General features: G+C 54.9%; 1 protein-coding gene across 2 annotated transcripts in view; it reads left to right on the top strand.

Annotated features, from left to right (window-relative positions):
- si:dkey-34e4.1 (carboxyl-terminal PDZ ligand of neuronal nitric oxide synthase protein) overlaps positions 1-13,276 on the top strand; it is a 34,788-nt gene that overhangs the window by 4,151 nt on the left and 17,361 nt on the right. For both annotated transcript variants that reach the window (XM_028809019.2, XM_028809020.2), the window contains one exon: positions 12,973-13,065. In XM_028809019.2, the coding sequence (XP_028664852.2) occupies positions 12,973-13,065 (93 nt within the window). The remainder of the gene's footprint in view (positions 1-12,972; positions 13,066-13,276) is intronic.

Here is a 13,276-nt window from a genome sequence, read left to right on the forward strand (position 1 = left end):
GGAGAAGCCACGAGGACATTTAAAACGTGTCTGACCGAATACGAGCCCCCCAAACGAGTGACGTATGGACATCGTGCTCCGCTCTCCTTTGTCACATTCTCACTGGTGGCTTTGTTTGCCCTCTAGTGGTGGTTGGGGGCTCAACCTATATACCTGACCATCTGCATTTTGTGCCCCCCATGCAATTTTTTTTTATTTGGCTGTGACTGACAGAGTGCCCTTGGCAAGGAAACAACGATGACAATAGTCGTCATGAAATCGATTTATAGGCTTTCAGCTGAAGGTCACCATCTTTATGTGAAACCCGCTGGTGACCTCCTGTTGCAGTGCCCAGGGCAGACGCTGATGCAGAGTTACTGCCTTTCTGAGGCCCTCTGCCAGCCTGTGCGTCCTTCTGTTTCCTGATGTAGCCCCCCTTTATGGGCTGTCGGAGCATCGCCGGAGAGACCCTCCGAATCACAGACGTCGGGCAGAGGCAACTTGAATAGACCTGCTGCCATTGCTGTGCCCGGGGCCATGAAGAAAAACTGTGATGGGACCGAAGTGGGCGCTCATCTGAATGGTTTGGTTTGTGATTTTAAATGGTGGAGCAGAGGAGGAAGTCGAGGAAGAGGATAAAAAAAAAACATTATGGAGGGCTACGTGTGTGTGCGGGGGGGTTGGTGTGGGGGTGTCCCAGCTGTTTGTACAAGTGCAGCTCCTTTTGCTTAGTAACATGCCTATGTGCTGGCCACTCGGACTGCTGGGTACACCTGATTTGCATAACCCGCCCCCTCTGACTGCTTGCGAAGGTGATAGGCTGAGGTGTTTGACTGCAGAGTGGCGCCTGTGCCCTGCCCTGTCTTGACCTGCCCTGCCCTCGATCTCAATGCTTCATCGCCGTCTTACTGGTTTATCGCCGGCCTGTTTTCCAGTCTGAGTCTCCCTTTCCAGTCCAGAGTTGTGTGTGCGGGCGGCGGCCATTCTGACGAGCTGTGTAGAATAAGGAAGGCAGTCGAAAAGCTTGTGAGTTGGCACCTTACCAGCGATTAATGCTGCGCTGTGCCAGTTTTCACGTCTCGTTTCTGATGGCAGCAACGAAGTGAGGTAATGAGGGTGTGGGTCCAAATGCCACCACTGCCACTGTGTGACCCTCGGCAGGTCACGTCACCTGCCCGGGCTCCTACTGGGGATCGGGGAAGGGAGACAGTTGTGTCTCAAGTATCGTAAGTCGTTTTGGATAAAATTGTCGGCCAAATCGATGGGTGTAAATGTGGTGGGTTTGTCACAGCCCCCGGGGGTCTTCATTCTCCACCTGCTGCTTGCTTTCGAGCTCGCGCCGTTCATTTCCCCTCCAGTCTTCTCGTAAGTGGCGTCCCCTCACAGGCTGGCATTGGTGTTTCTGAAGTGCCATCCGCACTCCCACGTGTGCCACTTTCAGACCGCAGGCGTGGATTGGTGTGAGGGGCCTGCTGCTGTCCGCACTCGGTGGGCTTCTTCAGACCTCCAGATTGCTGTAAGGCGGCTGCTTTGGATGTTTAAGTTGCTGCGTTTGTGAAGCCCACGCTGCGTTAATTTTAAAGATGGCATCGCTGATCATGCCAAAGGGCACCCTGACAATTTTTTTTTTTTTTTTTCCCCCCCACTGATTAGTCCTGGGGCATCACTGAGGCTTACTTGGGGGGTCTTGATTGCCGTCCTACAACTGAGCGAGTGAGAAACTACAATGTGTGGGGCTGCTGTTAGTGACGGTGACTTGATGCCTGCATGGCCCCTTGGGTGTCACCCGTTGGCTTTATCAGGACAGCTCCTGACCTGGGGTGGTCACAAAGTCGGACCCTTCAAAGTCTGTCTTGGCTTTTCTCATTTAAGGGGACTGCCGTGGTGTTCTTGTCTTTCTCTTCGCCTCCCCACGTTTGGTTTTGGGGGTGACGCTGGGCTTGCTGCTGTCCCATTCTGCTGGTCCCCATGACCCCACCAATGGTGGTGTTTACTTCTGGCTTACCAACAATCGGAGAAGAACGAGAGAGCAGGTGGCCTCGGCTCCCCCCAATTCATCTCACCGAGTTAGACAGGGGGCACGTCACAGGCTTGAGGTCCCCTCGCATGTCACTTTCTTCTTTCATGTCCTTCTGCTCTCCATTGTTCACGTGGAAGTGCTGAGCGGACTTTAGGGTGCCCACCAGCCGGCAGCCGTTTCAGTTTACGCTCAACTCGCTGCTTCTCCTCCTTTGATCTCCGTCTGCGCGCTTGTGCCCACCTTGTATCATGGAGACCACCAGGTCCTGGATTAGGCTTCCAGAGCCCATTTTAAATCCCCACCGTGTCATCTTGGGGTTTGTTGTCCACCTCTCGAGAAGCAGCACGTCGCTGTAGTTTGGGTACGGGACCACTGTCTAGGCCCAGGACCCCCCACAGATGCTCAGGGCTTATGTGACAGCTTAAAGACGACTGCCCACTCGAAGTGACTCTGCACCATCGGCCCCGCGCGTGCCACTTTCAGGTGGTCTGTCCCTGAGCAGATGGAGTCCGTCCTCGAGTTCTTAAAGTTTTGGTGTCCCTTGTCACCTGTTCGGTTTGTGCCATCCTGTGTTGTATGGCGGGGGCGTCTTCTCTACTTTCATCGACTACAAACCAGTGACCCTCGAGTCATGAAGACGTTTGAGTGGCTGGTCCTCTTGGGTAGCCCACCTGGACCACTGCAGTTCGGCTGTCGGACCACCATTGGAGTGGAGGATGCAATTACTGGCTGGACAAAGCTGGTGATGTTTTGTGATCTGCAGGCAGATTAGCGGGTGGGGTCCCAGATGAGGGGCTATCAGTCAGTCAGGCAGACCACCAGTTTGTGAGGCTCAAGAACTCTGTGGGTGACTCTGGAGTAGGCCTGTCACCCGTCTCGTCACTCTGTAGACCTCCGACTGCAATACAACAGCAGGTCAGGTCACCTGCTCAGACGATTCTGCACTTATGGGGGTACGGCTCCTGAGGACTGAGAGGAGGAGGGACAGGGGAGAACTCGACAGACGTGGCACCAAGGAACGGCTTATTGATCCGAGGAACTGACACTCCAACAAGCACTTGGGGGTCCGAGTTCGTGACAGGCTGGACTGGTCTCGGAACACAAAGAAATGGCAGAGAGTGGAGACTGTGGTCCTTGAATGTGGGACAACTCGGTGGTGGCCAGTATGGTGTGCTGGTCTGGTGACATCACTTTGAGAGGACCACCAAATCAACAAGCTAATTAAAAGGACGCACTCTGGACCCCCGGAGGTCGTAGTGAAAGGAGAGAATGAGAACAAGGCAGCACGTGGGACCCCCAATACCCACAGCAATACACCTGTAAGCGCCTTACCAGGACTGCCAAGACAGACGTTTGGGGGGGGAGGGGGGTCTGTCAGCCACGCGACGCGCCCGCTGGCATCTGCCTACGTCTCGGACCATCCACTGTGGAGCCGCAGCTCTGCTCAGCCGCCCTCTTCCTGCCTCCTGGGGTGGTTTATGGTGGCCCCGCCATTGTGTCCTTTTTCTTCACGCCTGGACGTGTCCCTGATGTCCTTCTGACTGCAGGTGGGGAGGGCTGTGCAGTGACCAGGTGCCCAAAGGATGGGGTGCAGCCCAGCTGGTCACAGGGTGTGTTGGGGTCGTGTCTGAGTCGATGTGATTCATGCCAACGAGCTGAACAGGCGCTTCGATCGTGGGTGCTGCTGCCGTCCCTTGTCCCCTGTCCCCAGGCTTGTTTTTTGTCCTGCTGACCTGATTCGCTGTGTAATCGTCTCGGTAGAAGCTGAAGTGAGGCCTACATGATGCAGCTGTTCTCCAGGCGCCGCGTTAGCTGACCTGGCACGTTTGGAGGCTTGTGTGGGTTTGGGAGGAGCAAACCGGGTGGAGTAGCCCCTCGGCTTCAGCGGCCCACCGGCATTCATGATGTCATCGGTAGGATTAAACTGCCACCGCACGCCTGTCAGAGTCTGCCGAGATGAAGGACACGATCGGCCGCACACCTGACGAGACCTGCTTTAATGCAAGGGGGGTCCGGGGCCGGGGGGGGCTTTATCAGCGGAGGTGCCTCTGCCCGGTGGCTCCTCTGGTCGGCAATTGAACTGAACATCTCGGCCGGGTGTGTGATGTCACTTCAGACCCCGTTCTGTGAATGGGGGAGCACAAGTGCGTGACGTCACGTGGCTGTGCGGTTCGGGGGGCTCCACTGGAGTTGCTGTGGTCTCTGTAGATCATGGGAATGCGGTGCAGGGAGACTTGAGCCCAGCTGCACAAAGAACTGCCCACCACGCGGGCACCTTTTGTGTCGGCCAGTGGCAGTAGGGGGTGCTGTGAGGTGGGCTTTGCTGCCAGGGCGGCTCCTGTGAAATAGCACTGCCAGTCGGTGGTCTTCTTGGGGACAGTAAGGATTTGAACGTCAGAGCGACGCTGGCAGCGAAATCACTAATGCCAAGTCTGCCAGGAAGGTTTGGGTGAACGCACATCAGGCAGAGGGTCCCAGTTCTCTGCTGGTACTGGTGGTCCCACCCAGCCCACCCCTTAGACAGTTTAACCTCTTTCTGTCCTTCAGTTATGCAGTGATGGATTTACAGGGTGGAATGAGCGGCCCACCAGAAAAGCCCTGCTGCTGGTTTGTGTTCCCCGATGAGCACATCCATGGGGTCTTTGGGAGCCCCACCTTGAGCGACGTGTGCTTTTGTGTCCCCACCTGGCATCTCCAGCCTTAGGGGTCCGACATTTGAGTCTGTGAAGGCTGTTTTAGCTCTCGTTTAATTCTGCACGCCGCCACCGTCGAGGGTCCAATGCACCCCAGCTCTGTGCCCCCTCCTCCGTGTGTGTGCCCAGTTTGAATGTTTCAACGGTCTGTACCCTGCCGTGCCCAATTAAAGTGACGCTGGTGGATTTCTCCGGCACTTTCTGCATTCCTTGCCTGAAGTGAGTGGGCAGACCCCTGAGACTTTGGGGGTAACTGTTTCTGCTTCCTGCATTGGTGCAAAGGTTGATGACTGAGGCAGGCCTGGCAGGGTCTTTGTTTTAAATGACTGCTTTTGGGGTCTAACGGGCAGTGGGTACTGGGGCTGCTCAGACCACCCAGCATTTCCAGGGCTGTTCATGGCCTCCAAGAAGGGGGGGGGAGAGGACCCCCATTTGTGGTCAGGCCACCTCGCCTCACCTGCTAGGCTTTTCCCTGTGATCCCCCCCTACCTGGTGGCATTTGATTTGATCAACTTGTGGCTTTTTGACTGTCCTTGTCCTGCGTGATGGTGACACACAGAGGTGTCCTTGTCATGAAGACAAGTGTCCGAGCACAAAGGGGGACGAGTTTTGATGATTATGGGAGTTCCCACGTGTGGGGGGTCCCAATCAGGTATTAAGGGGCGATCAGCCGACTGGCAGAGGCAGGGGGCACATGGGGAGGCCAAAGTCTGGCGGTATTGGGGGGCCGAACGTCAAGATGAGAGAAGCCAGTGAGGAAGTGATAAAGTTAACTGTGAAAATGGCAGCGGTGGGGTGCGGACCCTCGTCTCCGGAGAGGCCCCTCGATGCTTTCCAGCGTGTGTGCAAATCGAGAATCTTATTGATGAAGAGTTTAATGGCCTCCATGCCAATGGCATGCATTTGTGGCTGTGAACGCATTGTGGAGCCCCCGAAGACCCCAGAGTGGTGGAGATGATGACGCCTGGTGCAAGTTTGGCACACTTGTCAGTGGAGTGTGCCACCTCTGTGCCACTGATGCTAATGGGATCGCCACTTTGGGGTTGTTGCTGAAGGGAAGTGGGACGTTTTAATGTGAGGACCCCCAACTGTGACGTGTCAATTGGCAGCTCCTCACCAGACGAATGCGCAGGTCAAGATCTCATCGCCAACTCTGTCTTTATTTCACTAAAACGTTTCATAAACGCGGGCATCTTTTATAATACGATGTCGCCGCTCATACTGCGTGGGCGTCGTGTACACTGTGAGCGGACCCCCAAACTGGCAGCGTCCATTCAGATACGCAAACCAGGAGATGGCCTCACCAAAAGAATTGAGAAGTGAAATCGGACCACTGCAGAGGCTTGTGTCCACCTGAGCCCTGCCTGTCTTGATGGGCACCTTGCCCAAATGTCGTTAATTCTGCAGGCTGTGATTGAGAGTGCCAGGGTGCCCAGCGGTTTCCCGGCCAGCAGAGAGTGGCGAGTGGTGTGAAGTAATGGTACTAGCCCACCCCACCCCAGTGGCCGACACCAAGTTCTAGAAGACGTGAAGGGCATCACTTCCTACGTTTAAAGACTGGGGTCCGCTCTGCCCCTTTTTCTCAGTCCGTCACCGATGTGGACCCCCGGGTATCTGTAGCGGTGCACCCACCACCTGCACATCCTCTCCCCGAGTCGTCTTTGGTGCAGCACCCCCTCAATCCTCCACATCGTTCCTCTCTGGTGTTCTGGGCATGCCAACCTGGCATACCATCCTTGGCAGCCCCTCACCCTTTGTTGGCATGTGGTGGTCTGGTGCTCTGCTTTGCAGGGTTTCATCATGAAGCCTCTTTTACAAACTTGGAGGGTTAAGACGGTGCACTACAGTAGCTTTGATGATGAAACAGGACATGTGACAATGTGGCCAATGGTGACAACAAATAAGATGTGACTGCCAGGCGGCCTGCAGGGACCCTCGAGTAGCTGGCATCGAGAGTAAAAGGAGTCAAGAAAACTGAAAAGGCTGTTGTAGAAGAGGGTCCTCGTGACAGCCCCCCACACCCAACCGAAACAAAAGGACAAAGTGGCCATTGCCATTGTGCCAGGCTTTTAGTGGCACACAAGGCCTATTAAGATAGTGACAGCTCTGGTGATCAGATGAGATGGTCCAATGTACACCTGGGTGTGGACAAATTGGTGGCATTGTGGAAGGTGGCGCGGATCGTTGATGCTCAGGGTCTGATTCTCTTTGATTCCCACGTCATTGAAACGAAGCTCAGGCCGTCAAGATGCCCACCAAAGCCGTGTGACTTGACTTGAGCTAAACGTCCAAACTGCTACCATACAGTGTGGGACTGTTAAGGCACTGGTGGCTTTCCTTCTGCCCGCCATTAAACTGGCCGAGGGCGTCTATCTGTCGTTTTCTCCTTTAGGCCTTCAGCAGGCCCGTTGAATGTCCAGTTCAGTTACTCCATGCCACGGAGTGCCCGTCTCTTGGGGTCCTGGCACCGTCAGATGTTTCTGTCCCAAGGCCTTCATTTTAGAAGCCATGATGCAGCACCTGACCCTGGTGAAATGTCTGTCCAGGTGGCCAGTCTACGACAGGGGGTCTCCTGAAAACAGCTGGAGTGCAGATTGGTGCCGCTCTGATTGTTGGTCCCGTGCCATTCTGTGAAACGCTGTTGGTTAAGTTGGCATCGCGCTGGAATTCCTTCTCCGTCTTGACATGCTCATTGGAGGGGGGAGTTTCTCGCCAGCTTTTCCTCTTGCAGTGTTTAGGCGGGGAGCGCCTCGAGGGGGTCTGACTGCAGACTTACGAAATCGTTCAGCCGTTGTGACACGATTGGGAAATACGGGGGGCCGCAAAGAAACCCTATCAGGTAGAGGAAAGCAGTGCCACGTGATGCCCTGGTGGCTGCTGTTGTGTTGTGTGGGTGGTCTCGTGTCCCATCATTAGTGGTCCTGGTGTGAGAGAAGCCATGAGGTTGGGGTTTGTGTGTGCCGGAACTTTCACTTGCCATTGCCAAGGTGGCACCACTGCACAGCTTCCAAACACCCTTAAATGGAGTAGGTGGTCCTCTAGTGTCCCCTAGAGGGGCTAAAGTCCATCAGTCCTGTGCTAAACCTGCCGAGGACCCCATCAGTTCTGAACAATTAAAAATGGGGGCCCGTCCTGTCTGGCAGCACACTATAGGCGGGCACAGTAGTGCAGGAAGGTTGGCATGCAGTCAGTCTTCAATTCTTTTAACTTGCCAGGTCTGGTGCTGGCAGTGCCCTAAGGCTAGAAGGCATGAAGTGTCCTCGCCTTTAGACTCCGTTGTCTCCTCTACCCGCACGTTGCGTGTGGTGCCAGTGGCTGCCATACCGGCTGGCAAGGGCTCGAGTTTTCAGGTGGCACTTGTCATTTTCTTCTGCTTGTCCTGGTGCTTCATCAGATGGTAGCACTTTGTCCCCAAGAGTCTCCTGCTTATCTAAGGGCTGCCAGGAGATGTTGACCTCCTCCTCCTCATGACGGTGGGCCGCCTTGCTGCCACCCCTGTGCTCCACACGCCTGAGCAGACTTCATTCTGTCTGAGATTCTTCTTGATGTCCCCTGGAGTGCCACTTCTTAATGACATCCCTACATGGCCTTCCTATTTCTTGATTTTAGGTCATTCGGCCTGCTGCTTCAAGGGGGCCATCACTCTGAGTGGTCCGGAGGTCCGAGAGGTCAGTAAGACCTGCAATTGTCCTTGCATGTCTTGTATTCAGCAGCGTCTGGTTTTCTATAAGTCCACAGGGTGGCGCCAGTGGGCTGACAGAGGGGGTGCTGCTTCACTGGGGTGTGCAGACTTGTGTTGACCCAAGGTGTGTGAGGGTCCTAAAGGCCAACTGTGGTGGGTCCCCTTGAAACTGGGATGGCTTTAGCCATTTAAACCATTGGAGTGCTGGCTGCGAGGAGTGGGACAGATGGGTCTGCACCCCACTGATGGTGACGCCACATATAGAGTGGCATGGACGGGGCCAAAACCCACATGCGTTACAGTTGATCCACCCGCCTGTGCCACCTTAACTCCAGCGCATTGGCTCAGCTGGTGGGCAATGCTCTTAGTATGAAATAGACCAACCCTCTCAGGGGGCACAAATTCTCTCCCCTCCCCGGCCTTGTGTGCCAGCGCACCCACTTTATTGTCCGGCTGAACACGGCTTTCCCCTCCTTTGGAGCACATTGGTGAGTTTGCCCACCTCTGTGCTTGCACGTTTGAGTTATATGCCCGTGGGGGCAGCAAGAGGCGGTGGGCCATCGTCATTTCTCTTCTGCTCTCTTTCTGTTTTATTAAGGTGATGCCACCCCAGTTTCTAGGCCTGGTACATCGTTAGTTGGCAACATAGTGCCCCCACCCATCCCATTGCCAGGAGTGCCAATATGCACCGCGGTGGATCCAGAAGTGAATGTCCTGAGCTCTTCAATGATTTCAGTCTGTCGCCTCCCTTGGAGTTTTGTTGCTATGTGGCATCAGCGTTGGCACACTGGCACTTTCTGTGCTGCCCATTGAGGCACTTGTGCTGGCAGTCTGGATTTTGAGAGACAGCCATGTGAAAAAGTGCACCCAAACTTAGGGTGGTACACATTTAGGACTGCCACATGCCATGTACTCCCCCACATCTGGACCACCCAGGCATCGGTGGCAGAACTGGCATCACTCGGTCACTTTCTTAAGAAGCTTCCATTCGTCATTCTGCGGTGACAAGAATGACAAACATGTGGAAAGCTCTCAAGGGCTGGTGGGAGTGGTCGTCCTGGTGAGGTCTCTTACAGATGTGATTGTGCAGCCCACCTGAGAAATCCAGAATTCCGGATCTTCATGGTAGAATTAGGCTCTGGACCCTGCACTTGGCACTCTGTGACCCCAGGGGTGTAACCAGACTGCCTGGCTTGGTATACCCGCCTGTTTCTGTGGTCTTGGCTCCTGCACCTCTGAGGTTTTGACCGCATCTTCATATTCGTGCCCCCCTGGATGTGTCTTCTGTTGGCCAGCAGTCAGGTGAGGTTAGGAGGGTCCCGGGCTTTCCATCTCCGCCCTCCCCTGGTCCAAGGACCCCTTGGTCTGCTGGTGTCTTCTGGGCTCCAATAAAATACGCTTTTGCCTTTCTTACCTGGTGGTCTTCTGCCTGCCCACCCATCTGCCATGTTCCTTTGTTGCGTCCCATCGTTGAGAGTAGGAAGTGCAGAGTGAAGCCCACCTTGAAATCGGAGGGTCTGCTGCCTGATGTGAAGGGCTCGCCCTGTTACGATATTTGTGCCAAACAGAGCTGGTGAGACAGGAAGGCCGTTGTTTGTCATTTCTCAGATTTTCGAGTCCCCTGCGTGTGTTTTGTTTGCCTTTGTCTTTGGCGCCAGTCATGTGATTTGTCCTCTTATACCACACGAGGCTACATTGGCACACGTGTGCTGAATTTGCTCTCGAGCCCTCTGCCCTCTCCCAGAAATCTCCCGAGTGATTGAATGAAAAGACCCCTGAGAGCTCAGGGGGTACACACTGGCAGCCCGCCCTTCACTTTTATTTCATGCGCCAGGGCTGCTGCTGCCCTGTGGCACCATGCTTTTGATGTCTGCTTCTAGTGGATCAATAGGGCAGCAGTACTGAGGGGTCCGGCGTGGGGACGGTGATGGAGGGGGTTTTCAGTACACCGTGCCCATCGAACCTAAAGCACCGGGCACAGCTGAGCGAGCCATGTCTGCAGGTGAGACCCCCTTATGCTGTGCCAACAGGCCCATTCACAAGGGGGGGCACCATCTAATGTCACCTGGGACTCCCTGAACATTAAGGTGACGGCAGTGAGGGCTGTGACTTGTCAGCGGGAGGTCGGGGTCCGTCTCACTGTGCCCACTGGTTTGATGGGGTCTTCCTTCCAGCTGAGTTGGCACAGTGCCCGTGAGGGGAGAAGACTGCAGCAGGGCGAGTTGTTGTGTCATTGTCACGGTGCTTTTCATTGTTATTGAAATGTTAGACGGGTGGCTTGAGACCCACAGTGATTTATTTAATGAGTGCCAGGTGTACGAGAAGGCAGAGTCTGCCAAGGTGTGCAGCGCCCAGTGGGCACCCTGCCCGACGTTCACTTGTCGTCGTCTTTTAGAGGAGTCGTTGGCTCTCGTTTCATTGTCATGTTTTGTGCAAAATGACATGAGTGGCTGAGATGATGGTCCGAGAAGCTCAGGTCGGGGGGCTTTGGGTCTGCACCGGCCCACCTGACATGTTGGTGCCACATCACCAGCCATTGGGCCCAGTGCTCTGGAACTGTGGGGTGAATCTGAAGGGGGTCCGCAGGTCTCTGCCACATCCACATTTCTCACCCTCCGCCTGGGAATAGGAGACTGGTGACCAGGTTGTCCCCCTGAGGTCCAGCTGAAGATGGAAAGAATCGAGAGAATACAAACCGGTGACTCATTGGTAATGACACCTCAGTATGACTCGGTCACCAGCCCATTAAGCTCAGGTGGCACCAGCCCAATGACATCGGCTTGTCGACCACGTGAGTGCGAGGGGACAACCGCTGGGAGATGAGAGATCCCTGTGGCTGCCAGAGCCTCTCGGTGATGAGCCATGGTGACGGCGATGCCACGTGTCTGGATGTTTGGATGTGCCCAAACATCGGCTCTCCCAGTGCTTTCGGCCTACTTTGAATGCAGTGTGGCATCGGGGGGGGGTCCAACACGCAGATGTTTCCATCCGTGTAAAGTCACAGTTTGGTGTCCCCTTGTGAAAGTTTGTTTTGAGTGCCACTTTGATGCCCATTCCTTCTCAAATGGAAGCTCCTTCATGCCCGGGGGCCTCAGTTTACTTCGCATTGCCCTTGGATTTCACTCCAGCAGAGCATCTTAGGGTGAGTTGGAATAGGAGATGGAGCCTTTGGCATTGGCATGGACCCCCATTCCCAGGTCCTTGTCAAATCTGCACCAAAGGGGTCCATGTCATGTGTCAGGAGCTTCTTCACTGCCAGGGCTGCCACACTGGTGGTCTCAGAGTCGCATCAATTACAGTCGCTGGTGCAGTGAGCAGAAGTCAGAAACCGAGGGTCCGGCTTGAAGTGCAGCGGGATGAGACTGGGAGAAGTCGAGGTGAACACAAATGACCCGAGTGCCCAAACCGTGGCAGCCGTCTGCTCGTTCGTTTGGCTGGCGTGCCCTCCTGACATTCGCGTCGTCGTCTTTCATTTCTAACTTCTGTCTTCTCTTTTTTTTTTTTTTTTTTTTTTTTTTTTTTTTCTCCCCGAGGACGACAAATGTGAAATTTCCAGGTGCAGTCCAGCAATGCCAAACCTCAGAGAGTCCACGGGCAGGGGCCATGCCATGCTGAAGGATGGCGCTGTGAGGAGTCCTCTTTTGTCGCCACAAAGCGCCTTCTCACACCATCTGGTTGTCTGCATTCGCCCACTCGGCTGTGATGTCCCCTCGCTCTCTCCAGCCTGAATGTGTGTGTGTGTGTGTGTGTGAGCGGGTGTGCCCACGTGTGTATGTGTGCCCATGTGTGTGTATCGGAGTTTATTATTGAGGTGAATGTCCTCGTTGAACCTGCGTATCTCTCTCTCTCTCTCTCTCTCTCTCTCTCTCCCGGACGTCACTCTGTCTTGGTTACAAAAGGTGACGGTGGCATTGGTTCAAGTCTGAAAGGGGGGGAGCGAGAGAGAGAGAGCGCCCCCTGCTGGGTACACTGGGACAGATCACCCCACTGGCACCCTGCAGCGAGTGGCACGTTGTTGACTTTGAATCCTCCGTGAAGACTGAGCTCCTGTGTCTCATCGGAGAATCCTTGGGGGCTGCTGGTTTGACTTTGTGTTGTTCACGGGGGTCCCGAATGTGACACATGACCTGCATTGTGAGGGAGCGTCAGTTATGGGTGATAGTACACGCGGGGTCCTCGTTGTTGAAGACCGGCCAAGGGGATGCCCACGTAACACATAGATAGGGGGTGGGACTGGACTGCGTGTCTGCCGGGGGGGGGGGGGGATCCCGAGCTGTTTGGTCATGTGGTGGGCACTATACCAGTGTTTGCTACCTGACCTGACCTGTGGTCAGCGGATCAGCACCTATGTATATGGAGGTACAGTGAATGGCTCTGGTGATGCCACCTCTGCGTGGCACCAAATCTCGGTCCAGACTCTCCACGTGTAGCCCCTGCCCGGTTTGGACCCCATCCAACTCGCTCGATATGGCAACAGCTTCTCGTAGCACTCGTGGAGGTCAGTGTTGTGCCCCTGTTCTGTCACGATGACCAGTTTATTGAAAGTGCAGTTGGGTGGGCGAGGGTCCTCATGCCGCGTCTCTCCTTCTGTCTTGCAGTACGAGTTCAAAGCCAAGAACATCAAGAAGAAGAAAGTGAACATCGGGGTGTCGGTGGATGGCGTCAGAGTTGTGATCCGCAAGAAACCCAAGGTATGTCGAAACACACGAGTGCCAGGCGAGAGATCCTCTGGTTCAGCCGTCAGCAGCGAGACCACCATAGCGAGTCTGCCCCTCCCATTTAAGTGGTGATCCCACCTCCTTCCATCGGGGCTTTGGCCTGGCACTTGGTCCTTCTCCCCAGAGGGGTCTGCGCTCATGTAAGGGTGTTCACCTCAGGGGTCTGTGACTGTCCTGTCCTGTG

This window comes from Erpetoichthys calabaricus, chromosome 9 (genome assembly GCF_900747795.2).
Source record: "Erpetoichthys calabaricus chromosome 9, fErpCal1.3, whole genome shotgun sequence".
Classification (NCBI taxonomy): domain Eukaryota; kingdom Metazoa; phylum Chordata; class Cladistia; order Polypteriformes; family Polypteridae; genus Erpetoichthys; species Erpetoichthys calabaricus.